This window comes from Juglans microcarpa x Juglans regia, chromosome 4S (genome assembly GCF_004785595.1).
Source record: "Juglans microcarpa x Juglans regia isolate MS1-56 chromosome 4S, Jm3101_v1.0, whole genome shotgun sequence".
NCBI classification, from domain to species: Eukaryota; Viridiplantae; Streptophyta; class Magnoliopsida; order Fagales; family Juglandaceae; genus Juglans; species Juglans microcarpa x Juglans regia.
The window spans coordinates 10,846,391-10,873,129 of record NC_054601.1 but is presented as its reverse complement, the minus strand read 5'-3'; the positions used below and the strand labels follow the sequence as shown (position 1 = coordinate 10,873,129).

The 26,739-nt window shown below is 39.2% G+C and overlaps 1 protein-coding gene across 5 annotated transcripts; it reads right to left on the bottom strand.

Moving 5' to 3' along the window:
* Window positions 1-3,391: 3,391 nt before the first annotated feature.
* Window positions 3,392-11,800, bottom strand: LOC121262735 (gamma-tubulin complex component 4 homolog). 5 transcript variants are annotated; one of them, XR_005940161.1, is made up of 17 exons: window positions 11,436-11,799; window positions 11,058-11,346; window positions 10,827-10,963; window positions 10,457-10,555; window positions 10,264-10,369; window positions 8,741-9,013; window positions 8,449-8,565; window positions 8,291-8,374; window positions 7,398-7,484; window positions 7,201-7,256; window positions 6,866-7,063; window positions 6,507-6,732; window positions 5,763-5,851; window positions 5,192-5,241; window positions 5,038-5,103; window positions 4,180-4,302; window positions 4,019-4,101 (listed from the first exon to the last, which is right to left on the bottom strand). XR_005940161.1 is itself a non-coding variant. In XM_041165324.1 (16 exons), exons 1-16 carry the CDS (start codon window positions 11,585-11,587, stop codon window positions 4,033-4,035), a joined length of 2,259 nt encoding a protein of 752 aa, XP_041021258.1. In that variant the 5' UTR covers window positions 11,588-11,795; the 3' UTR covers window positions 3,392-4,032. The 5 variants fall into 5 exon arrangements, 4 of the variants coding, with proteins under 4 accessions (XP_041021258.1, XP_041021259.1, XP_041021260.1 ...); XM_041165324.1 differs by lacking the exon at window positions 5,192-5,241 and having other exon boundaries at window positions 3,392-4,101; window positions 5,038-5,191; window positions 11,436-11,795; XM_041165325.1 differs by lacking the exon at window positions 5,192-5,241 and having other exon boundaries at window positions 3,392-4,101; window positions 5,038-5,191; window positions 8,449-8,529; window positions 11,436-11,793.
* Window positions 11,801-26,739: the final 14,939 nt, after the last annotated feature.

Below are 26,739 nucleotides of genomic sequence, written 5' to 3'. Positions count from 1 at the left end.
CCCCTAATACTAAGAGCACAGTCCACAACCTAGTTCACTAATCAATATCTAACATAATTAAAAGGGATAGAGAGTTATACCATCAATGGGATAACCCTTGCATTGCTCGCTGATCGTCACAGCCGATGATGTCCGAGAGGTCGTACGCGGCAGCTAATCCACGTACGTTGACTGTTTGGGCGTTTGGATAGCTAAGTGTGGTCTTGGAAGGGCTCGTGATGGTGGCTATGAAGGGCGGTACACAACATACCTAACCATGTACAATGGCGGTCAGTCACATGCAGTGACTGTCCATCGCGTGCAGTGATTACCCACCACGTAAAGTGGTGGTTTGGACCTAGGGCTTGGCTAAGGGAAATGCGGTGGATCTCGTGGTGGCGTCGAGGTGGCGCCACGGTGGCTCACGGCGGCGGATCTGGCCGTGAAATGGGTGAGAGGCCGTGGGAGAGTGAGAGAGAGTGTGCGCGCATGGGTGACAGATCGGGGCCGTGGGTGGTTAGGTTGACTTCGTGGTGGCCTGAGGAGGTTGATGACGGTATGCAACCCGTGAGTTAAAGAGAAAGGGAGGCCGTGCGTGAGTGAGAGGCTTGAGGGAGGTGGAAAGCTTGGCTGACTTGGAGGATCTCGGGGAGGAGCCATGGTGGCAGGAGGAGGCACTTGGTGGCCATGGGTGTGCGCACGGCGGCGCACGGTGGAGAAATGGGTTAAAACCCATGTGTTAGACCCATTTCGAGAAGAAAGGAAGAGAGTTGCCGTGAAGGGCTAGGCTCGGTGGGGTTGTCGCCGGTGATGGCTGGAGGTGTGTTAGTGGCCAGTGGCAAGGGCTGCGATGGCGGCTTGGGCGTCGCACATGGTAAAACCGTGCATGAGGGCTATGTGCGTGCGTGGGGAAGGTGGCGCTGCAACAGTGGCTAGCTTTGCCGGTGAGGGGTCGCCAGCATAGGAGAAGGTGAACGGTGGTGGAGGTGACGGTCACCGGCTCACGGCAGTGCCGGGCTGCGAGGGAGAAGCTTCGGCGTGGGGGAGGGTCGCGTGCTACGTAAGCCGAAGGAGAGAGGGAGGAGACAGAGAGGGCTGGGGGAAAAAGTGAGGGAAAGAGAAATGGGGTCTGGGTATTTAACCCAGTCCTTTCGTCTGGGGATCCTCAAAACGATCTAACGTTGAGATATTAAAATACTGATTTGAAAATGCGTAAATATTAACTTAATTAAAAGCATTCAGAGAAATTAAGGTAAATATTATTTTAAACTAACTTTAGTTTATAAAATAATATTTCTTCATTATTAATAAATGATGAAGTCTTATTTAATATATTTAAGAGAATAAAACTATTAAATTAATTAAAGCTTTCAACATAATTTAAATCTCAATAATATTTCAAATAACTAGAATCATTTTAATAATTAATATTAAAATGATCTCCGACAATTATAATATTTTGGAGCTCATCAAAATATTATAATTGTCTCATTTAAAAACAAGTTTAACTCAACGATACTGGGAAAATCTCATATAAATATTTTCAGTACATTTAAACACTGGGCGTACCTTAGAAGTCACCTAATATCTCGAGAGACACGCCGTCATGGTTCGGCACACATGATGATGCTCGCAGTCACCAGAAAGAATGACAAACTGTTGCATAATTCCGTCATCGGAATTTGCTTACGTCAGAAAGGAATAGCCTTACGTAAAAAAGAGAGAAGCTTACGTAAGAAGAAAGGAACTGGGGTTACCGGTGGGGATAGAGATAATTATCAGAGATGAGGAGGGGGAAGTCTTGGTTTCATTGGGGGGGTAAAAAAAGCAATGTAGATCATCCTATTGTTGCATAAAGCTATGCTTTGTGAAAAGCCATGGAAGTATGTAGGGATTTGAATCTAAAAAAGTAATTTTTGAAGGAGATGCTCAAGTTATAGTCAATGCAGTGAATAATGTGAAAGAAAATCTATCCTATTATGGAAGCATTATAGAAGCTGTCAAGAAGATGCTGAATACAAGAGAAGGATGGAATGTCAAGTTTTACAGAAATTCAAACAAGGCAGCACATGTTTTAGCAAAGGAAGCTTTACTTTTAAACACTGAGTTAGTTTGGATAAAAGAGGTACCAGCTTGTATTAGATGTATTACAGAGAAGGAGAGATTATGTATTGAGTGATATAGTTACTTCAGTAAAGATTACAAAGGTTATTTCAAAAAAAAAAAAAAAAAAATGGAGTCCCAAACCTTGGATTTTTAAACTGTGAGTTTCCCCCATCTCACCAGCCATTAACATGTGAGTCCCATGTGTTGTAATAGTAGTGTATGAAGTTTATGTGCCACCAAAAGCTATTGATCTTCCCACTCCTAGCTATATGTACCATAATCGAATTAAATGGATATCTCCATTAAAAGCACCAATTCAATTAACTACAATGTCGCATTATTGGCTTCGACTGTAGTCCCTTAGTCCGGCCTATCGATTATGGTCTTATAAATAGTAAGTTGAGGTGAGATAAATTAAGATAAAAGTTAAAAATTGAATAAAATATTGTTAGAATATTATTTTTTAAATTATTATTATTTTGAGATTTAAAAAGTTGAATTATTTATTATATTTTGTGTAAAAATTTAATAAAATTGTGATGATAAGATAAAGTGAGATGAAATGAAACACTTTTACCATCCAAACGGAGCCAAGCACAAAATCTCTCTTGGTAGTCACCTCTTTGGATTCTAAAGAATATGCGTACGAGACAATTTATTGGATCAATTAACCTTTTTAATTTTAGTTTTCTACTTGGTGTTAATTGTAATGATGTTAGTTGAAACTCCCTATCTTCTGTTCTTGTGCACCTAATTCATTTTATTGCAATGATAATTAAAAAGAGGAAAATCCCTCGGATTGAAAGCTCCCAACCCTTTAGATATCTTGCTGATATTACATGGGTAGCAATAGCAGTAGCACCCTTTCGAGGTTTCTAAAACACAATGTAAAAATGCATATAAAAAAAAGAAAGAAAAATAAATACAGTAAGAAAAATAGAAGCAAGAATTATTAGATTAAAAATAAAAACAAAATTTGAGAGTTGCTTTAAAGTTAAGGATAATAAAAACAAAATTTGAGAGTTGCTTTAAAGTTAAGGATTCGTTTGGAAACTTGAACTCTTAAAAAAGTTAAACCCATTACAATAGAACCTACAAATTACTATTATTCATAACTCAACTCAACTGAACGTCCAAACATAGGTTGAGATAAGTTGAATTTGGCTCAACAATTAAACGCAACCGATGTATCTCAGAATTTTGTAAATAATAGTGAAATGGTTCAAGTAAGGGTGTTACTAGGAGAGTTTCAATCACTAATCACCTCTTTGCACCTTTTTTATGAGAAAAAACTAAAAATCCACAAAAAAATATATTCTCTCCCTCAATTTATATATAAATATAAAGTCATATATCCAGAAATTTTTTCAAGGTATCAATAATTTAGTTTTTTGTATCTACGAAGACAGAAGATCAGAAGAAGCCGCCCAAAACGCCAACTGAATGCCCGCAGTACCATAGAGTCCGCCTAATGTCAGCAAACTAACCACTCCACCTAACACGAACGCTACCATACAGCCAAGTGAGAGAATAAAGCGTACCATAATTTCATTAGGCCCTGAGCTAACCCAAGACCACAAACCGCTGCCAGAATCCAAACCTTAACTTCAAATGGAAGCTATGGAGCTGGTCAATGAGATGAGAATGCAGAACACATCCATTACAGTTTGACAGCTACCAGAAGCCTCAATGGATTTTAGGACTTTAACAGGAAAATCTTCAAGCTGACGATACACGCATATCATAATGCCGGGTAGAAGAAGCACCATGTAAATGTCCAATGAAACGACCACGTGAGAATCGTAATCTCTCTTCAGCCTAGCGCTGAATATATATAATTGTCACTCGATCTTCAAAATACAACTGCGAATGGATTCACCAGGGCTCACATGGCAGTCATCTTGTATTTAGCAATCCGCAAAATCAAACTTGACGAGTGAATTGGTGCTATTGTTGATCTAGAACAGGAAATGCTGGACGTGGTCTTACAACATTGAGGACACCTCTTGCAGTTGCCTGTTAAGAGAGACAATATTTTCAGCAAAGTTATAAGCCACATGTTATAAGTAAAAGAAAACATCGGCAAGAAAATACCTCAAAAAAGGAATTGAAGTTTAGACGCAAAAGAAAACGTCTCAGAAATGGAGCTCGTTGACTCCCAGCAAGCCTGCTACTGCGTAATATAGTGTACAAGGAGTTTGACTTCTTGTTAAATTCCTGAAAGAAATCAAAGAGAACGATTAACTGAAATATGAACCAATCGAAATCACTCAGGAACATTCAATAGGTGAAATTTTGGAGGATGTGTGATATACACAATCGGGCCTGCTCCTGCAATTAATAAAGTGCAAATTACAAAGTATGAACAGCCAGAGAGGCAAACAGCTTCATATCAAGTCAATTCTCATGACAACTGCAGTGATTCGCGGTACTCCTTTGTGCCGAATATAATATAACAAAACAAATTAGGGTCTCATCTTTTCTTCAATCAAGTCTATATATACAACAGAGCAACACCTCTCAGCAGAACAAGTGACAAGTTTTAGTGCAGACTGGATTTCCAGTGATGCTGCTTTAAAAGTGGGGGATGAAGGGGGGAGATCCTTCAGGACACAAGTCTTCCATGATATGCAATGGTTGCATCTCTCATGTTCAAGGCTTCAAGGATTGCAACAATTGCAGGTTCTCCAAATGGATTGTCCCAAGAATAATCAAAAGAAGATGAATAACTGCACAAGATGCTAAAATTAAGAAATGCAGCTTCTACAGGAAGAAAAAGAAATAATTTAATATTGGCAATTCTTCAAGTTTTATGTTCGACACCATCCAAGCAGGAACTATCAGAGAACAATCACTTTGACAATATTAAAGGCACATTTGGAGCATTAAGCGGTGTAATAAATACTACTAGCAGAATCCATCTAATACATGTAAGAAAATATAACAAGGTACCTCTGTTATATGTTCCAGTGCAGATGTATTTGAACTGTTTTCTTGGTTTTCTATATTCCAACAGAACTGCAAGCAAAGTTTCATAATTCCATCCAAAATCCTTGAGACGGAACCGATATCCAAGAAAGATTGAGAAATTAAAGCTGATAAATACCTGTAGGAAGGTTGAGAATTACACTACCATTAAGCTGGAGACAAAAACATCTAGAAAGTACAGAATTTTGACGATCAAACTATAAAAATACAACACGTGTAGAACACAAGAATCCCTTCACCAAATTCATCAAGCAAATAGAGAAAAAGCTGAGCTGCTTCCATAAAAAGGAAAACACAAATGCTTGGAGGATATGTAACTTCTTTTATATTCACTTTGCACGTCAAACATGTATGACTTGCTAGGAGGATATGTAACTTCCATGTATGACGTGCAAAGTGACAATATCAGCCAAGGATATCCAACAGAAAATTGAAAGGAAGCAAGGAATAATAAAATGGAAACTAGACACTCATGACCAACCCCAACATGCCATTGCCCTTTCCAAATACAACTTCTTTACTTGTAATAGTAAAGTGCAGTAACCATACAATTGAATAACCATATGATGCTACCGGCCCTACACATTTTAGACAATTCACTCTACAATAGCAATCATCAGCTTCCAGAATATCTCACAATATGATAATTCAGAAGCAAGCTGCAATCACAAACCATTCATTTTACTTACTCTTGATGAAAAGCCACAAGTTCAGTAAAATCATGAGAATCTTGAATATGGGCTTGCAAAACGTTCCATTGAGATTCTATAACGTCCACCTGGAATAAAAAATTTGAAATTTTTAGAAGGCAAACAGAATATACAGATGATCAATGAGCATAGAAAAATCGCAACATTCATAATTTAGAACACACATTGCTTCAAAGAAGAGATGAAAATATATGGTTTACTGAACCCTTTTGTTTGTATAAACAGTTACCAAATAAGAACTGGACACTTGGGCCTCCACATTATTCAAAAGCACTATGAACTGATGTGCAACTGTGCAAGGAGTAAAAATCAACAGCAATTCAATCAGTTAACCAATCAAAAGCAACTTAGCAGCATATTGATGTAGAAAGCAGTTGAGACAACAAATTTGAGTTGATAAACCCAAAGTCCTACTTATTCATGCTCTTTTATTTTCTAGTAACGTGCTATGGTTGGCAAAAAATACTAAGATACCCCAAATAGGTTTTTAACATCAATATATTATCTGATACTTGAGACATTAAATATGATGCATTCTTTTATATTCACTTTGCTCGTCATACATGGATCAGGATCAGATGTTGTATCCTTGTATCAGCCTATACCACACCATGACCAGGCATATACTGAACAAACAACTTAGCATATACATGAAAAGGTTTGTTCCAATTTCTGCAAAGAGCAACGTATAGACATGAAACTATAAGAGGTACCGATAATGACCTGGATATAAAATTGAAGGTTTCTGATCAAAAATGCCATATGTTCTCTAACACGCCACATTGGTCTAAACCGTTGCCTTCGCTGCTGAGCTACTGGGCAATTTACGCGGTCATTCCGATGTTTGGCAAAATCTGTGTGATCTTGATGCATCACAGAAGCCCATGATTTCTCCAGCTCCATTTGTGTTCGCTTAAGCCGCAGCAAATATTGGAAGACCCTGCGATACCTGGAGCACACTCGTTATTAACATGTGTGTGAGAGTATCAGTTAGCAGTTTCACACTATCAATTATTTTTGCAGGTAAAATCAAAACAAACAAAGGAAAGCATCCACGAGTGTCGGGATCAGTAGGATCTTACTTTGAGAGCACTTCTTGGGTAAAGAACAACTCTAAGGGCCAATCAACTGAGTATTCAAGGGCAATGCCATCCCAACCATCAAGGGATATTTCTGAAGAAGCATTCGACAAAGCAGAACTTGAGTTTCCATCTGCATAATCTTTTGTCTTCAGTACATCTACTGGGGAGGATTTGACTGTGAATCCAAATGAAGGCATCCTAGAAGAATCAGATGTGTCAATGAGTACATGATGTTAATCAAACTCTGCAATTAAGTGATATGACTGGTAGCAAAAGGGCCATACAGTCAAGCTTTCAGGTAAATCACAGGAAAAATAGTCAATATTGGATCTAACCGCAAGGATACTCTAGAAAAGTATTTATCTTCCTCACTGATAGTCTTCAATGAAGCCTGCATGGCAGGTAGTACCAATGAATTTCTTTCCAAAAATTGGTACTAAATTTAAAAAATAAGCAAGCTGAAACAATAGACACTTCGGCTACATTAATGGGTATAATCTTATTCATCATAAGTCATCTCATGCTAACTTACCAACTGAAATGGGACCATGAGATCAGCTTCAGCAGTTGACTGGCGAGGAGGTAAACGCATCAACTGGCGACTCTCCTCAAGAAAGCACTGGAAAAATAATTTTTTATTAGAAAACTGGATGTACACAGAATTTAATTGACATTTTGAATATATATATATCTGCATCGGTATAGTTTTTGTTCCACATGGACTGTAACCCACATTCAACCACAAATTTTTCAAATACAATCTATATTTATAAACACCAACAATTCGGCCACAGAAGAGGGAAACTAGGCTAAACTTCTACCATCATTTATCATTTGTAGCAATGTTCATACTTATTAATTTTACATTTTAAACATGATAAAAGTACATAAGATATTCCACAAGTCAATGTGCAAAATTGGTAGGGCATGTTTGACCATTAAATAAAGAACTTACCAATGGCAATCATATCTATACAAGATTTAAGTATCACGTTTCATTATGTAACAGAGAAACTCATACATTGTCTACAAAAACCTGTACATATCCTTCCACCCATTTTTAAGATCATGCCATGCCACCCCACATTTTTCCATCTTAAGGATCAGATATTAATGAGGATAAATTCCAACTTAAGTTTTAAATTAGGAGACTAGACAATAACTTTGATAGTTTATTGGTCATATTATAGAAGAGTGATAATTCAGTTTTGGGGGGCGGGGGGGGGGGGGGGGGGGGGGGGGGGGTGGGGGGGGTGGTAAAGTGTGATTTTCCCATGATATAGGTAAAAATAGTTGAGATAGGGACTAGTGAGCAGGAGTTAACCTTCTCATCATGAAATTAATAGCAAAAATAATACCCATGAAACTTTTTCTAAAGTGCAGAAGGGAAGAAAAAAAAAGATTTAGCTATTGTCCATCATTTACCTGGAAGAAGTCTCCTTTTGCTAAAAGAAAATAGTCTTTTAGGGCCTTCAGATGTCCAATCAAGTCAGCGCGTACAACCACAAGCTGCAGAAATGGATAAAATATTTCAGAAAGATTGTTAAAAAAGACAAAGAACCAAATTTCTGTCAACCTCAGACCTGCCAAAGATGACTGGCCGCGATAGCCCGAATAGAGTCTACAGCACACTCAAATGATCTTTTGTGAAACTCAGATGATTCCTGCACAAAATGAACCAGGCTCTTTACCTTTGATATCTGAATTTTAAGTGTGGCACAGAAACATTGTGCATTAGAAAGCATGCATAAGTCAGTACAAAAACTAGAGTTCAGAAGTACATTATTTGGTGCAGTAAACAAATATAGTCCAAACCTCTCTCAAAAGACAGGTAGCACACAATGTGAATGTTAGGGGTACCACAGTGCAACAAACCTTTAGGTCTAGAAGCATAGCTTCAATCTTATCAGCCTCAGATTGTGGAAGCAATTCTTCTCCGATCAGTTTACTATCCATGAGAGGCTCCTTATGGAAGGAAAAAAGGCCAGTAAATCCTTGAATTTTCTGAGAGCCTCTAGGCAGCTGCAGATGATAAACAGCATCCCGAAACCTAAAAGCAGGGCTTGGATTTCGAAGCACCCTGATTGCTTTACCAGCAAAAAGAACTGACTCTGCAACACCCATATGGATATACTCCGGCAGCATATCCTGCAAAATAACATAAAAGTTGACCAACTCGGAAAACCAATAAAGTTCCAAAGTTCAGTGCATTAAAACGAAAACTTAAGACATGAAAAACTGATAAAGGTAGAAAAAAGGGAAACAAAACAATATTATTTCCACAATAGTCACAACGCCTCCTTCAAGTCTTCGGGAAGTGACACATATTTTGTGTAAATGCAGCGTAAGAAGCATGCACTCTTCGTGCATCATATTTATACGTGCATGAGCTGCAGTGTCCTTTCCTTAGACAAAATTTACTGTCGTGTATAGCATAGTCATAGCCACATCAATATTTAGAGAATAAGATATCAAAACATGTGACAGCATTTAGAATGCACAAGTTCGCTGATATAAACATCCTTAGGATCCATGGGCAAAGAAAGTCCAAAGCTTGTGCAGTATAGCCAATCTGAAGAGTAAGATACTTGGTGATCATTAACGAGTAAAAATGCTTTACAAACTTAAAGTCATACACAAGGCTTCTCACGATCAGTTATGATTGCTCATTGTGTAGCCCAACACCAAAACTATAGTTGTGCAAAATAATCTCTTTGCAACATATAAAGGAAATCTAAACAACAAAAACAGCAATGACATCTGCAGCATAGTATCATAAACTTCATGTCTTATACACTAACCGTTATTGGTTAGACCAGAACGGACACGACAATTGTTAGTGTTATTGAAAAGCAAATTTTTTTTTTTTTTTTTTTAATCGGTGTTATTGAAAAGCAGATTACATTGAGAAAGATGAAAATCTAGCCAATATACTAATCAGGCGGTGATTTTCATGTGAGTAATAACACAAACACAGGGAGATATACAAAGGTATGACCTATCTATGTGGATGCAATAGAGACAAGAAAATCATGTAAATTGAGGCCATTAAAGTCTACAGCTATAGCCCATGTACATAGACTTCTAATAAAAAATGCTTTTAGTTCCTCTATTGATCTCTCCTTGTCTTCGAACGTCCAATCATTGCGCTCCTGCCACAAACACCACAGGATGCAGATAGGAACTATCTTCCACACAGCTTTAATTTGTTGAATGCCTCTTAAATTTGTCCAGCTAGCCAAAAGTGCAACCACTATCGCAGGCATAACCCAAGCTAACTCTAATCTGCTGAACACCTCATTCCATAACACTCTAGTTGTCTTATTATTTAATAAAATCGTTTACTTATAAAAAAAAAAAATAACACAAACACTGCAAGATACAAAGTTTAATCATACCAAAGAAATATGAAAACCCATGTGCCAATCTGTTAAAGATGCATCATCAGTTGATAAGCGTGCCAACTTCTCAGACATGTCTGGAAGAGATTCCCCATCCTCCTGCCTACAACGTAGGAAAACCATAGAATCATTTTCAGGTATATAATTTCCAACCAAATGCAATCATAGGAAGATTATATTTTGTTGTTACCTTCTAATGAAAAATTCTCCATGCTGATCTTGAAGAATCCCATAAACCATCCATGACGCAAGTTGATTATACATGATCTGATGCCCATGCCAAAGAAGCCTATGCTTCCGACATACAATAATTGATAAAAGAACATAATAATCAGATCAGCATTCAGTTTGCAAGTCCATAAATGAGATGCTTTTTCTCACTATAGATACTACATAAGATATGGTTCATATATCTAAAGTTATAGAAATATGAATATTATTTCAATGCATTCATCAGAATAGGAAAAACGTACTATAAACCTTAACACATTTATCTTCATGGCGAAACAAATAATAACTAATCAACTTGCAAAAAAGAGAGAGACAAAAACAGACTATACCTTTGAATGCAAGTCTGCAACTCAGGCACTCCGCAGTGGCACCGCTTTTGTAAGAGGTTAAGCAGCTGACCTCCATGGATGTCATCACGCTCGATCTCCAGAACAAGCTCATATAGTGGCGGTAAAAGAACAAAAAACTAAAATTAAAAAAAAAAAAAATCTCTATCAGGATTATTTATAAAAATTTAAAAGATGAATTGAAAAGAAAAAGAAATATGTTTCGGAGAGGACCTTATTGAGGCCCTGAGTCACAGTTGCCAAGATGGGGACGGTTTCTGCCAACAATTTCTGCTCAATGTGGAGCACAGCGGACCTGTAGACCGCCAGTATTTCCACAATGCCATTGGCAATGGCTCTGCGGTAGACGCTCGGTTTCACTTGCGACGAAGGAAACTCGGAATCCCTCGGCGAAGGAGAAGGATTCGCGGATCTTATCCAGCTTAGATTACGAGACTTGGTCGAGAAGCGATCGAGCTCCCTGTAGTAAAACCCCAAGGTAACAATCCTCTCAATAAGCTCCCTGCAACCACAGGAAAGCAAACGTCAAATATGAGTGTGTCAGATACGGAAGTAGTTTTGAGGAATTGAGGTTTAGAAATTTTTTGTGACCGGTCACTGGGTTCGATGAAGGAGATATCGGGAGCGAGCTTGAAAGGTACGCCGCCGGAATCGGGTGCCAGGGAGGATTTGCGGTGATCTCGCTCTTCGATAATGAGATCGCCTGTATAGCCCAAGAGCGCCAATAGAAGCTCGTGCAGCATTGTTGTTGTGCCTGTTCTCTATGGTTGAGAGAGAGAGAGAGAGAGAGAGAGAGAGGTCCTTGGGCTCCAAAATCAAAAGAGTTGGAGGAGTTTTGAAGTGCGCGGTGAAAAGACTGAAATTCGCCGGCGGGATAGGCAGGGATTTGGTGGCACTGGGCTGTATTTTTGTCCGACGGGCATGGCCAATTTGGGAAGGAACTTATTGACACGATATAATGACAGTTTGGACGTAATAGTTAATTATAACTCGAAGAACCATCGTTTTACAAGTGAAAGAGTCTTGGGATGCAATCCCACGTAATTAAGATTATCGGAATTAGCTAAGTTTAGTTTTAATTATAGCAATGAGATTGTAATGGTCTAGAAGAATCCTAAATTTATCTCAAGTAATGTCTTGTTTGACAAACTATGCAATTGATCTATTATCATCAAAGAGAAGTTCATTTCAAAAAAACAATTACTAGAATTGGTTTGTACAACCTATAAGTTTTGAGCATTCTTTTTTTAAAAAATCTATAAATCTCGTATCTTCACTAGTTAATAACAGATCTCACATTTTTTAAAATGAATGTGATGTGTTTATACATTTTAAAACTATATCTAATATTAATTATAAGACAACACAATAATATTAAAATAAAAAATAATATTTGTAGACACTGTATCTTACAAAATACTCTCCCCATAAAAGGACTCTTGGACTATGTTTTTCCTTGCTCAGTAGCTTTAGAAGCCTTTAATATTCGATAATTTACAAAAATAGCAAAAATTCAAAGTCTTTTAAGATATACCAGTAACTTTCCCGAGTTCATTCTAAAATATGTTTTTTGCAAACATAGGAGCTCTGGCATTGGTTTAATCAAATGTTAGTGAAATTTATAATTTAAATAATACCCCTCAAATTTCATCTACATTTTAGTCAAATAAAAGTTATCCAAGATATTTGCTCCAGTATATCTATCTTTCAAATCATATATGAAGACTATTGTAGCTAAGTCAAATGAATTCTTTATAATTTTTTCTCTTTCCAGTCCCACGGCTCGTTCCCATTTCTCCTTCCCGTGACTCTTCTCCTTCTTCCTGCCCTTTCTATCACATGGTTCTTTTCTCCTACTACTTTGCGCGTCTCCTTCTGCCTTGCACGTCTCTTTCTGGCGGCCATTGCCTAGTCATTTTTGTCAACTCTTTCCCGTAGCTCCATCTCCATTGGTGAGGTCCAAATTTGATCCCAGCAACAGAGCAAAATTATTTGCCCTAACACTCAATCTCAAACATTCAAATCTGGGTTCTTCTATTGTTTGATTTTTTTCTTTTCATTTTACAAGTTTTATTCGGGATATTTTGTAGATTTGGATTTTTATCCGTGTCTTTTTTTTTTTCCTTTTCTGTTTCAAAGTTTTCTTGGGGAGATTTTTTATTTTCTTGGAGAATTTTGGTTTGATATTGTTTGTTGGGGTGGATTTTTGAATTACATTGTGGGCTTCTGTTCCTGAATGCGTTTTATGCTGCTCTCTCTCTCTCTCTCTCTCTCTCTCTCTCTCTCTCAATATTCTCTGGGAACCTGCCGTTTGATTACTGAGAAAACTTGAAAATGGAAGAAGATAAAAATATGATTGCATAGGTTGTGATATTGTGACTCTTCTCCTTTTTAGATTAGTGATTGCATAGGCTATGATAATGTAGGCAACAACTATATGTATCCATAAGCTGAATATTTGCCTCTGTTTTCCAAGACTATATGTGATCTGGTTGTTCACTGAATTAATGTTTGCCTCTTTTTTCCGAGTGGTCCTATGTATATAAGAGAGAGTTGTCTTATGAAAATTCCTCATCTGCTAATTGGCTTTTTGATCTGTTGTTATATTTTGTGAAAATGGTTGTTATTCTCTAGACAAAATATTAGTTATTTTGATTGCATAGGTTGTTATATTTTGATTGCATATAATCTACATCTGATTTTGTACAATAATACTCTCTTTAAGGATGGACACCACATTTGATGAAGATCCCTTCTTCACCACCCTATGTAGCCAGTAACTATGAGTTGTTGTCATGTAGTTGTGATTTTATTTGATCTGTAAATTTTGGACAACAATTGTGGTAGTGTTGAAAGTATAGATTTATATTTTTTGAACACTAGTGGTAGTCTTTAAATGATAGTGGTAGAAGCACAATTTGTTGTTCAAATGTTGCAAATTTTGAATGCTCCAAATTTTGTGTTGCCCAGTTTGAACTTCACCTTGTTATCTAATATTTACTAAAGACTTTGTATGAGACTTTGTTTATTGAGCATATTGGAATTATGAGTCTAGATCTGGTTTTGTATAATTATACTTGAATCAAAGATGGACACCACATTTGATGAAAATCTCTTCTTTATCACTCTATTGTAAGGTAGTAAATAAGGCATCTCCAGCACCTTAATAGCTAGCAGACATGATAATGTTGTACTCTAAGCAACACAATTGGAATGTGAAAAAAGGCTACCTAATAAGAAAACACAATGAGGTGTGTCCTTCAATCTAGAGGAGGACAATCTCCTCGTGTCGGCTTAGCTTAACATTAGCATGGATGTTGTACGGGAGACTTCAAATTTTGAGTAATTAGCTAATTCAATGTAGACTTCGAGTTTTGAGTAATTAGCTTAAAGTAAAAAAGTTACATATTAGTCAAATTTTGAAGAATGAGATGACCAATCTAATGTCAATGCTCTAAAAATTCTACAAGAAATAGTCCATGGTATGTTTGGGTGTCTCACAATCTTCAAGAAGAAGAAGAAGAGATGAGGAGAAGAAGACTTTCTACCTAGTACAAGGTTGGGGCGGCGATGGAGGAGGAGACTAATATTGTTTGGCAAGGGGGAGTATCTCAAGTATTCTCACTAATATTCTTTATTTTATTATTACTTTTCACCTACTTTTCTACTATTCATTACTTTTCACCTACTTTTTACTACTATTCAATATTTTATTATTACTTTTTTACTATTATTCATAAATATTCTCAACACTTCTCAAGTATTCTCACTACCAAAACCAGCCAAACAGAAAAAGAGAGAATGGGAGGTAGAAGTCGAACAGCAACAGAAGGTAGAGAAAAAATGAGAGAAAATGAATTAGAATTTTATTATTATTTTTATATATTACTCAATGGGGTTTTAAAACAGCATAACAACATCTCCAAAACGATGTTTTGTATTAAAAAAAAATATTATATATATATATATATATATAATTTGGACTAAATAGATGGGAGAAACCTTCAGTGGGCTTGGGTCCAACCTAGGCCATGTTCATCGACACACATATGCGTGAGGGTGTCTGCCTGCTTGTCCACCCCAAGCGGGGCTGGATAGGGGAAAGGACGGGCCTGATGTGGTGGCTCACTACCCACCCTTACATTTTAAGACTTTTCCTAGAGTCCACTATATTTCATTATTTAATCTAAGCTTCACGGCCCAACTCAACACGACTCAAACACCCAATTCATTGCATCCAATGGATCGTTAGAGTAATGATAACAATTACAATCTCTTTTGTAACTCTTTTGTAACTTTATCTAGATGAAAGGTAATTATAAAGAGTCTAAAATCCAACTTATAAAAAGATTTAAAATTTTTAATAAAGTGATATTGTAATAGCAATTATTTATAAAATATGTTATAAAATAGTGATATGAAAATACTTTTGACAAATACTATGACCCATGAGCAATGGAAGCTCTAGAAGAGGCAATATGGCCATGTTTTCTTAACTTAAAAAAAAAAACAAACAATTTCAATCTTTTTTAATTCAACTTTTTGAAAAATTATATTTCCAACTTTTCATCAATTATTTGTTTAGATTTTAATAAAAAGTAAAGGGTAGTGTTACTATGCCCCCTCAATTTGTCCAGTTGGTGTGCCCCTTAGTGCAAATTGCACTTTCTTTTTCGCTTTTTATTTCAAACATTTTTTAAATATTTTTAAAAAATAAAAAAATACCAATACACTAATAATCACTTCTTTAATCAGTAATTAAAAATAAATTTAAAAAAAATAAATACATGAGTGGTCAAAATGAGGGGGCAAAATAAAAGGGCATACTATCATTATTCAAAGTAAAACACATAAAAATCAAAACGACTTATACCTACACCAAAACAACAAATACCTTACAAATTATATCCATACAATGTTTTAATTTTATTTATCTACTTTCCCAAAATTCCAATACAAACTATATTTAAAAATAAAAAAAATCATCCAATGTTTTCATTCTGATTTCACATAACCCAATAAACAATATTTCATCTTAATACGACTGTTCGTCTGGATTTCAGCTTGAGAACCAGGGTTTTAAACCCCAGATCGGAACCTGCATAAATTTGGATTTTTTAAAACCCGAATTCCGGGTTCCAAATTGAACCCGGTTTTTTTTTCTTCTTCAGTTTGAATGTTTTTTTTTTTTTTTTCCAAAAAATCATCATCCATCCAAACTTCATTTCCTTTCAAATCTTTGTGGGATGGAAACAAGCCCACTTCTCATCTCGGGCTATCGGGCACACGTGACACAACACTTCTTCAGCTTCGAACTACCCAAGACAAAAGTCAAAATATAACTAAAACCTTGGCCGCTCTGAGTTGTGAGAGAGAGAGAGAGAGAGAGAGAGAGAGAGAGAGTGTGTGTGTCACAAGGAAAGGTTTTACAGCGGCTTTACATTTTCGGAGGAAAAAAGAAAACTCAACACCTGAAGAAAGGAACAAAAAAAAAATCAAAACATTCAAACTATAAAACCCAAGTACTGGGTGTACCAGGGTTTTATAACCCAGGTTCCGGCCTGGAAAACCTGAAACTGGAATCCGGTTTCCCAGTTCCAGACTAGGCTAGGACTGATGAACAATCCTACATTTTAAATTTTTTGTTAAACATTCTCAAAAGCTCACTTATAATCAAACATATCCTAAAGCTCCACACCCTAGCTTGAAGCCACCCTAAACTCCTACAGACAAACATATAGTAGAGCATCTTCTAGCTGACCAAGGAAGCAATCATATCGAACCACAACTCAACATCTGCCTCGATCCATTCATGCATTTGGGGTGGTTATCCTTAGACTGGCCAACAACAAGGCTATTGAAAATCATTGGTGTCTTGGATTGTAAACTCTGAGAGACCACTCTCATAAAGTGCAAAGCAAACGGGAGGAGGAGGATAGTATTCCTCCAAAATTCCTGTGGGGTGTGGAGAAAAGAAAAAGACTCCACTTGATGCAATGCAGAGACTTGGCTTCTTCTCTTGTAATAGGATTTATATGTAGTGGTGTAGATAATTTGAAATATTTGAGGGGACTCGATCGCTAATACCATTAGATTTTGGAACTTTGGCCATGTGGCTGCCACCAAGTACTAACCCAATGATTGCATCTTTCTCTCCATTTTAGGTGCATATATCTATTCACACATATTTGTAAAAGCCGTTCCTTTTCTCGTTTCATGAACTAGAATTCGTCAGTTCTTCATACTTCTTGGATATGGGTCTCGATGTAAATGGGTATAATTGGTCTCAAAAGAATTAGTTGACGTTTTGAAGTAAAAGTAATGAATTATTGCATAGCTAGCAATTAGTTACCTGCAGGCTGCAAATGCAAGCGGGAGGCAACTAGCTGAAGAGATCAGACAAGGGTGAGGAACCCATGTTGGGGAAGGGGAGCACGTGCAAGGAGTTCACTGGCGGGTGTAGTTTAGTTGGAATGGATGAAGGAGGAAGTTCAGTATGTAACGTCCCGTTTCTGGAGGTCTGGAGAGTTAGCTCTTAATACCTGATATCAACTTAAATAACACAACTATAAAATCTAGAAAATTCCAAAAAATACTAATAAATTTAATCAATCCAAATATCTAAATTCCTTCATGGGGACAATAAAGAAATTCTCAATAACATAAATTAGAAATTCTCCAAAAATTTGAAAATATCTTTAACTCGTCAAATCAAAATACATGAAAAATAAATCAGTTTACAAACTATGACTTCCAAATAATCACTTGTACCCTCAGGCACTTATTCCACTTCGATCATCACATCTTGCTAAAACTTCATACTCTTGTTCTCCAACTGAATCATCAAAATTATCTGAAAAATATATGAAGATAAGGAGTGAGTTATCAACAACTCAGTAAACAGAAGACATATACTAGTGTGTAAACATGAGCATTTACAGAATTCAGAATGCAGAACAAAATATTTTCTTTCAAAATGCAGATTCAGAATAATGTTTTCAAAATGCAACGTCAGAAACATGTTATAAAAAATATTAGAGCGAAAGTTCGAAAATATTCATAATCAAAATCCCTTTGGCATAGCATAAACTGAAACATCACATCTTATCTTATCATATCAAAACAAATACCATGTTTAACACCCGTGGTAGGATTGTGCAAACCCCAGTAGCTAACCGAGTAGAAACAGAATGTGAATCTTCCCCTTATTCATTCTCGGAGTCCCAAGTGTGCACATAGGAAAGACCACGCAGAAAATCACTTTGTTTCCAAAGTGGGTACACCAGAAACAGAAAAGTTGGTATCAACTCGAACAGAGGCCACCGTTTCACACCCGTGGTAAGGTCAGAATGGAACAGAAATAGAAACAGAATGTTATGCCAGAGGTTTTTCAGAAATCACATCAGATCATATCAGAGTACAAAAAATCTTCAGAACAGAACAAAATCATATCACAACATAATTTATGCACAAAATTTCATATTCACTCTCTTTTTCAAAGTTCAGAAACAGAACGTCAAAAATAAGCTCATGTCTACACCAATCATGACAAAAAAATACTTTCTTCTTAAACAGAATCTCATGAGTAATGCAAAACAAATAACTGAGGTAGTTCAAATTTATTTTCGTAACCAAATATGTATATTTTCCAAAAATCAACCTCAGCTCATTTTATTTTAATGCAAAGTCTAGCATAGGAATCCCGCTTACCTAGACTTCTTAACTTTTTCAGAATTTTCCTCAAAATTTCGAACAATAATTAATCGTCATCTATAAAATAATCACGTAATTCTTGTAAATTTTCAATTAATCACATATTTCGATATTTAATCCTAAGCTTCTAAAATAACCTATTTTATTTTTCCTCAAAACCTAAAATTCTCATAATTCCTAAAATACCATCATTTCCCAAAACCATCAATATCCACTTAATCGAATTCGTACCGAATAGGAATTTAATCGAGCAAGTATTAAGATAATTATAGAACTCAATAAAAATTAATATTCAAAATATCTAAAACACAAATTTTATAAATAAATAGAATACATTGGCTACTAAAATTTCCATAAAATAAGTCATGAAAAACTCATCTCTTAAGAAAAATAGGTTTACTTCCTTTAATTAACAATATTATCAAAATACAATATAATATTTAATGAGACTTAAAGCAAAACCCATTTAAATATAAACCAAAAAAAAAACCTCTCACCTGAAAACATTAGGTTAAAGCTGGGAACCTTCCATATATATATATATATATAAATACACCTTAAGAAGAAAACTAGCGATGAACATACACATATTAATAATAGAAGTGCAGGGGCGACAGGGACTCACCGAGAAGGTAACGTGCGACGGCGCAGTGTGCAATGGGAGGTGGTAAAGTCGGCGGAGCACTGAGAGAGAGAGCAATATGGTGAGGGAAACGGATAGTGAGGGAGAGATGGAGAACGAGGGGACGGAAACTCACCGCGAATGGAGGAGCTGTGTAAGGTGCGGAGATGAAGATGGCTGACCCGGTAGCATCGAACGTGCGGGAAGGAGTTATGCAAAGAGCTGGGAGATGGACAGTGGCAATGTCGGCAGCTGGGTGGTAAAGACGAACTCATGGTGGCCGAAACGAAGTGCTCTGTTTTGATGAGCAAAAACAGAGGTCTTCGATTCTCAATGCCTGTGGTTGCCGATCTCGCGTGGGCTAGGCACGGAGGTGAAGGGTGAAGGTTTGAAGGGCTGATGGTTGAGTGGGTCACGGCGGCTTATGAAGGTGTAAACCAGGTTCGTCAGGAAGGCGGTTGCGATGGCTTCACGCGGCATGCAACGCGGTGCAAATTACGTGAAGTAGGAAGGCAGAGGCTTCCTATAGGTTGGCGGGGTGTTTTCTGAGTGGATGAGGACCGGGTTGGGCTGTTTCTCTGGTGGAACGGAGTGTGAAGCAGGAGAGATAGGTCGCGACTTGCTGGGGATAGAAAAGTGTAAGCGGCAAGCCTAGTTTATCAAATTGAGGAACTGCTAAATGTGAGTATATATATGTATATCTATTACACAATTGTTGCCGTGAATGATGCGGGGATAGGGACATTCATGCCATGGAGAAACGGACGAGTAAAATGCACTAGATGAAGTCGTGCACGACGAGAAAACTGTGGGGCTATCCGATGAACTGTAAAGTTGCCGTGTGAATAAATAGATGTTTGAAACAAAACAAACACAAAATGAGGAGAATATAGAGACGCGCGTGCATGAGATGATAAGTGCATAAATATATATTAAAGGGCGATACGAAAAACCCTAGAGAAAAGAGGGAGACGTGTGTGTGCATGTATAGGGATAAAACCAACGTAAAACTGTGTAGAATCGTGGAGTCTAAAACTAAGGTAACATAGGCTTGGGCTTTATGGTCCAAAAAAAAATGTAGTGAATAAAAAAAATAAATGGGCTCTTCCTTAAATTTTCTCGGCCCATAAAATAGTATTTTAAAAAAATTTAAATTGAATTTTTCACATTCTTAACCCAAAATATATAATAAAAAAAAACATTGGCGCTAGGCGCGAGTGTTACACAGTATTTATAGATGCAATTGAGAGAGAGAGAGAGAGAGTTTTAATGACTATGGTAGAAGCAATGAGTAAATTCGAAGTGTGGGTGTGGAGAAAAACGTCTTCCAAGCTATGCCATACCATGCCATGTAATTGAGGAAACTCAAAAGTTTGGGATATTATGTAAGGAAACCCAGCAACCCTTTGTTCTGCCAAGGATTCAATGCGCAAAGAGACGAGCTAGCAAACCTTGAAGACCTCTAGTTAAGGATGTGTTTCACACCACCAACTACACGGATGACCTGCAACAGAGGAGATAACGGCACAGTGTGCCCAGTGGGACTCTGATGCCTAAGTTAGAAAGAAGTTGTCTCAATATAAGTATATGAATGAATGCCAAATACGTTATATTTAGGTGTTATTTATAGGAGCATGAAGGTGATGATAATGACTGACCTTAGAGTCTATCTTGGATAGCCCTATAATAAATTAGTAGGATAACCTTCCTGATCAAACGAAAACGTTATTTGTTCACTACATTATCCTCCACGCATCCGTAGGTTGAATCCCTGGGCTTGCAGACTAACTTTGATTCTCGAAGCCAAGGACTTGGGCCCTCCAACACATGGGCTTATCCCTTTAGGGCCCTGAATATTCCTTCTAGTTACCCCATTAATTTCCTTCATGCCTACACGTGGGAAATTTATCAATTCATGCTCTCTCTACCTTGCTAGTTTGAGACAGATGGACGACCCCTGAAATCATTATTCCTTTTACCCCGCTGAGGGTCTATGCTAACTAAGGTGCGAGCTTTGGAAAACTTAACTTTCCGTTATGTTAAGGACGTGGCCCACGTCATTTGTAATTGTTCTCGGGCTTTTATTTATTTATTTTTGTTATTTTATTAAAAAACGATAGCTAACTGCATTGTCACCCTTTCTCCTTCCCAAGAATCCCTTCATCATTGCTTCTTTTTCCCGCTTCACTTCTTTAATCTTCTTGATCATTTCCTCTTCTCGATCCTTTCCTCTTCTTGATCCATTCCTTCCTTAACCTTTTCTCTTCTCAAGTTTCGAGAAAAACTCGCAACCCTTCACCATTTTCGATCTTGTTTCTTCCAGTTTACACAACAATGGCTCAACTTGGTTCTTCTCGTGTTCCTAGCCAAGCTTCTGCCAAAGCCCCAACAAGGGTTTCCTCCAACTCTACGCCCGAATTCTCTAAGGGTCAAACTCTACCTTTCTTTGAGGGGTTCACGTGCCACTCAACACTTATCACTTGTGACTTAAGAAGGCTGAAGACTTCGTATTGCATCCCCGATGTCGTGGTTCTCACTCTTCCCTCTGAGGGCGCCATCGACGAGGAAGGTTTCTCGCAAAGAGTTGCTATTCCAGTTTGTGCCCTAACGCGCGGTTTGCGCCTTCCATTCTACCACCTCGTTTGCGATGTCCTTGATTTGCTTCGATTAGCTCCTGCCCAACTTCATTCACATGCTGGCGTGTGCTCATGCGTAGTGTTTCGTATGGTTCTAGAATCTCTTGGGAGATGTATCCAGATTTGATTGCTCGAGAATTCATGTCTTTCTACAGTATGAAAGGGTTACCAAGTAATATTTATAGCTTTCGTATTCGCTCACAACATTTGGTGACATTTGAAAGCTGCCATTCGAATGCCAAATAGTGGCAAAAGAAATTTTTTCTTATTTCTAGTGGTGGCTAGGAATTCCCAGCCTCTGAAATGGTTGTATAGGACTTTCCCATCCCGGCTAATTAGGGAAGGGTTCCTGATGATAAGAAGATTCTTATAGATTTGACTAGCCAAGAGCGTTCTCGTGTCAACATAGTCCTTAGTTGGGCCAAAGATAATGAGGATGCCCTGTGGACTGAGAAGCTCATGACTGCTGCCAACATTGACCAATTCCTCCTTGTGCCTGACCTCTCCCACGTTAGAGGGTGTAAATTAAAGGTTGTGACTCCTCCTTCAAAGAAAAGGCTTGCTTCCCCACTTTTCGAGACTCCTAAAAAATGTCTCCTTCGTACTGAGGGTGAGGCACCTACTAATCGCCTTGCTGAAGACGTCAAGGGCGTAGCTGACGATGTTGAGCCGGAGGTGGCCGTTGATTCTGGTGCTAACACGATTGCGGGGCGGGGGGGAGACGCCCCTTGCTTCTCCTATACACATGTCATTACCCACATCTTCTGGGCTTGACGACCTCGATTGGCTCATGGGCCAAGCCCTCTTTGACTTGGCCACGACCTTTGACTTTAATCTGCCCCCAAGAGCTCAGACTCAATGGATATGGCCCCCCTTTAAGTTCCATTCTCTCCTCTCCTCTCCTCAGTTTCAACTCCAAGCAGTGGCGAGTTTGTGGTTTACATATACCAAGCCTTTTCTATGGGCATTGTTGTGGTTATAGCATCTGAAATCGTGACTCCTACTGATGGTGGCGCCCAGAGTTATGTCGTGGACTCTTTGTATGCGAAGGGCAACCTTGATGACCATGGGGACCAAGGTTCCAATCTAAACTCCCTCCCTACGACCGTCTCAGGGGGTGAGACTCTGCCTACAGACCATGAAAAGTCTCCATTCCCTCCACTTCCCCCTCTTCCTTCGGTGGTGACATAGATTCCTCAATCCCTAGGGAGGGGGTGAGTCTTCTAGGAATGATGCAGTGGAAGGGGGAGACAAAGGAGATGACGGCCTCATAGACAGCTTTGAGTTTGTCAACCTCACGGACCAGGGTGCATCCATGCCTGAGGAAGAAGTAATAACCACATCTTTTACACCTTTGACACATTCTTTGTGGAGACGTCATATGGAGGAGCAGCGAGCTACAACAGGAGGGTTTGAGGGGCCTTCTCACTTGCGATCCCCTCCCCATGATGGAGCAGTGGCAAAAATGGCTCAATGCTTGAGGAATTTTCTATCTTCGGTATGGCATTGCTAGCTTAGTTGCACTTTCTTTTACATGTATGGCCCATACCTTAGTATGTCCTTGTGCCTTGCAAGGTGTGGATGACTTGGCGGCTTGGATTGTGGATGATCGAGCCAACTTGGAGTCAGAAGTACATACCAGGCGAATGTTTGCATTTTTTGCTAAGAATGAACTAAGTCAGCTACTGGTCGAGGAAACTGAGGTGGAGTCCTACCTAGAGCAGTCTGATGGGCACATCCACTCCCTGGAGGGCAACCTTGAACTCCTTCGAGATGAAGCATATGAGCTTCGTGGTGAGCTACTTCACGCCAAATCCATCAACGCGCGTAACAACTTTGCCTTGCAATTGGTGGAGTCTGAATGAGATTCTGCTCATGCCTAGTTATCCCGCGTGAGTGGAGAGTTGAACTCCTCTCAATAGTTGTTGGTTGCCGCCAAGCAATGATGCTTGGGGTCTACCCAAGTGTTAGCTTCTTCTGAGGAAGCCCACAGACAACTTGCCCTTGAGCTTTCATAAGTGAAGGCATTGTATAAGGAAGCTCATAGGCAATTTTGCCTTGAGTTGTTAGAGATGAAGGGATCTTACGAGGATTTGCGCAGTAGGTATACTGCCTACAAGAAGGACAGGGAAGAAGCAGATGCCAAACAGGACAAAATGAACCAAATCATGCTACACTTAAATACGAAAGTGAAGGAGCACAAGAAGCAGTTGTTGGAACTGGAATCAGAATTGGCTACTTCGAGGCGAACTAGTTTGTTTGCTTCCACAACTGGCGGCGGCAAGGGCTGTTAAGGATCGGGCCTTTGGATATGGATATGGGGCTGGCGTGGCCCATTTACGATCTCACCTTCTGGCACATCCTTGGATTGACTTGAGGCAGTTGGACTTTGATGCCTTCAGACTTGATGAGGTTTCATGCCAGTTCGTGGATGCTTTGGGGCGCGATACTATACCCTACACCTTCTTGTTCGTGCCTTCGCCTTCAAAGCCTCTGGCGACTCCTCCTTCATAGATTTTTTCTTTATTTTCTTTTCTTTTTTTCTTTCTTTCTATTTCAAACAATACTTTAGACGACTGTAGTGATAACCCTCCATTTGTGCTTTCCTTTTATAATGTTGGCTCTTGGTTTAGCCTAGTTTTGCAGTATTGATATATGACTCCCTTTGAGCTTTCTTCTTGTAATATTGGCACTTGGTTTATCCTTGTTTTGCGTTATACATTTCTATTGCCCGCCTCCTCCACCGCAAGTCTTTGGACATGGCTAAATAAGGGGTCGTGGGGTCTCTTGACCTCCATGCCTGTTGGCTCCACTGGGAGTTTTTGGACTCGACTTTGGTGGCTACATAAGGGGTCGATGGATCTCTTGACCTCCACACCCATTAGCTTCGCCACGAGTCTTTAGACTCAACTTTGGTGATTAAGTAAGGGGGTCGTGGGTCTCTTGACCTCCATGACCATTAGCTCCACCTCAAGTCTTTGGACTCGACTTTGGTGTCTAAGTAGAGGGAGTCGTGGGGTCTCTTGACCTTCTCGCCTATTGGATCCACCGTAAGTCTTTGGACTCGACTTTAAAAGCTAAGTAGAGGGTCGTGGGGTATCTTAACCTCCACGCCCATTGGCTCCACCACAAGTCTTTGGACTCGACTATGGTGGCTAAGTAGAGGGGGTCATAAGGTCTCTTGACCTCCAGGCCCATTGGCTCTATCACGAGTCATTAGACTAGACTTTGGTGGTTAAGTAGGGGATCTCGAGATCTCTTGACCTTCATGCCCATTGGCTCCATCGCGAGTCTTTGGACTTGACTTTGGTGGCTAAGTGTTGGGGGGAGGTAGTGGGTTCTCTTGACCTCCACGTCTATTGGCTCCATCGAAGGTTTTTGGACTCGACTTTGGTGGCGGACTCAGGGGGTCGTAGGGTCTCTTGACCTCCACACCCATTGGTTCTACCGCGAGTCTTTGGACTTGACTTTGGTGATTAATTAAGGGGTTGTGGGGTCTCTTGACCTCCACGTCCATTGGCTCCACCACGAGTCTTTGGACTCAACTTTGGTGACTAAGTAGAGGGGGTCATGGGGTCTCTTGACCTCCACGCCCATTGGCTCCACCGCAAGTCTTTGAGCTCAACTTTGGTGGTTAAGTAAGGAGGTCACGGGGTCTCTTGGCCTTCATGCCCATTAGCTCCACCGCGAGTCTTTGAACTCAACTTTGATGGCTAAGTAAAAGGGGTCTTGAGGTCTTTTGACCTCCACGCCCTTTCGCTTCACCGCGAGTCTTTGGACTCGACTTTAATATTTAAGTAAGGGGTCATGAGGTCTCTTGACCTCCACTCCTATTGGCTCTACCGCGAGTCTTTGCACTCGACTTTGGTGGCTAAGTGAGGGGGTCGTGGGGTCTCTTGACCTCCACACCCATTGGCTCCACCGCGAGCCTTTGGACTCAACTTTGGTGGTTAATTGGGGGATTGTGGGATCTTTTGACCTCTACACCCTTTGGCTCCACCATGAGTCTTTGTACTTTGGTGGCTAAGTAGAGGGGTCTTGGGATCTCTTGACCTCCATGCCCATTGGCTCCACCGTGAGTTTTTGGACTTGACTTAGGTGACTAAGGGGATTGTGGGGTCTCTTGACCTCCACGCCCATTAGCTCTATCGCGAGTCTTTGGACTCGACTTTGGTGGTTGTAACACTGGGGTGGGACGCGCAAGTTGAACAACTATCCATCTTTATTGATCTTGCTTTGTTGAATACATCTTAGAAAAGGATCAAGGGTAAAATTTCTTCAAATGCTCGGCGTTCCAAGAGTGTTGCAACTCCTTTCCTTGACTATCCTTAAGGCAATATGATCCTGGTCAGTTGCTAGTAATTACTACATATGGCCCTTCCCATCGCGGTCCGAGTTTTCTTTCGTCTTGCGTTGTCACTCCCACTTCTTTGAGTACCAGGTTGCCTACTTTAAAATATCTGGGTTTGACTCGTTTGTTGAAGTAGCGCTCCGTCTTACTTTTGTTGAGGATATTTTGAATCTTAGCTTCTTCTCTTCTCTTCTAGGAGGTCAAGGTGCTCTTCCAGCACCTTGTTGCTTTCAGGTTGGCTGAAGTGGCGGGTTTAGTGCTTAGGTAAGCCGACTTCTACCAGGGCAACTGCTTCGCTTCCAAAAGCCAATGTGAGTGGTGTTTCGCATGTTGGGGTCTTCACAATTGTCTTATAGGCCTACATCACCCCTGGGAGTTCTTCCACCCATCCTCCTTTCTTTTCCGTGAGCTTCTTTTTTAAAATCCCAAGTAAGGATTTGTTTGTTACCTTTGCTTGTTAGCTTGTGGGTGCCCTAGTGACAAGTACTTAGCTTGAATTTCCAGCTCTTTGCACCATTCTTTGTAATGTTCTGAATCAAACTACTTCCCATTGTTGGAGATTATACTGTGGAG

Bases quoted from the DNA above. Each gene is read 5' to 3' on its own strand.
- LOC121262735 (XM_041165324.1), bottom strand. From the start codon at position 11,587: ATGCTGCACGAGCTTCTATTGGCGCTCTTGGGCTATACAGGCGATCTC. The intron at 10,556-10,826 runs GTATAGTCTGTT...TCGGAAGCATAG, and splicing joins TTGCAGACTTGCATTCAAAG to GCTTCTTTGGCATGGGCATC. The intron at 7,257-7,397 runs GTAAGTTAGCAT...CCTGCCATGCAG, and splicing joins TCATGGTCCCATTTCAGTTG to GCTTCATTGAAGACTATCAG.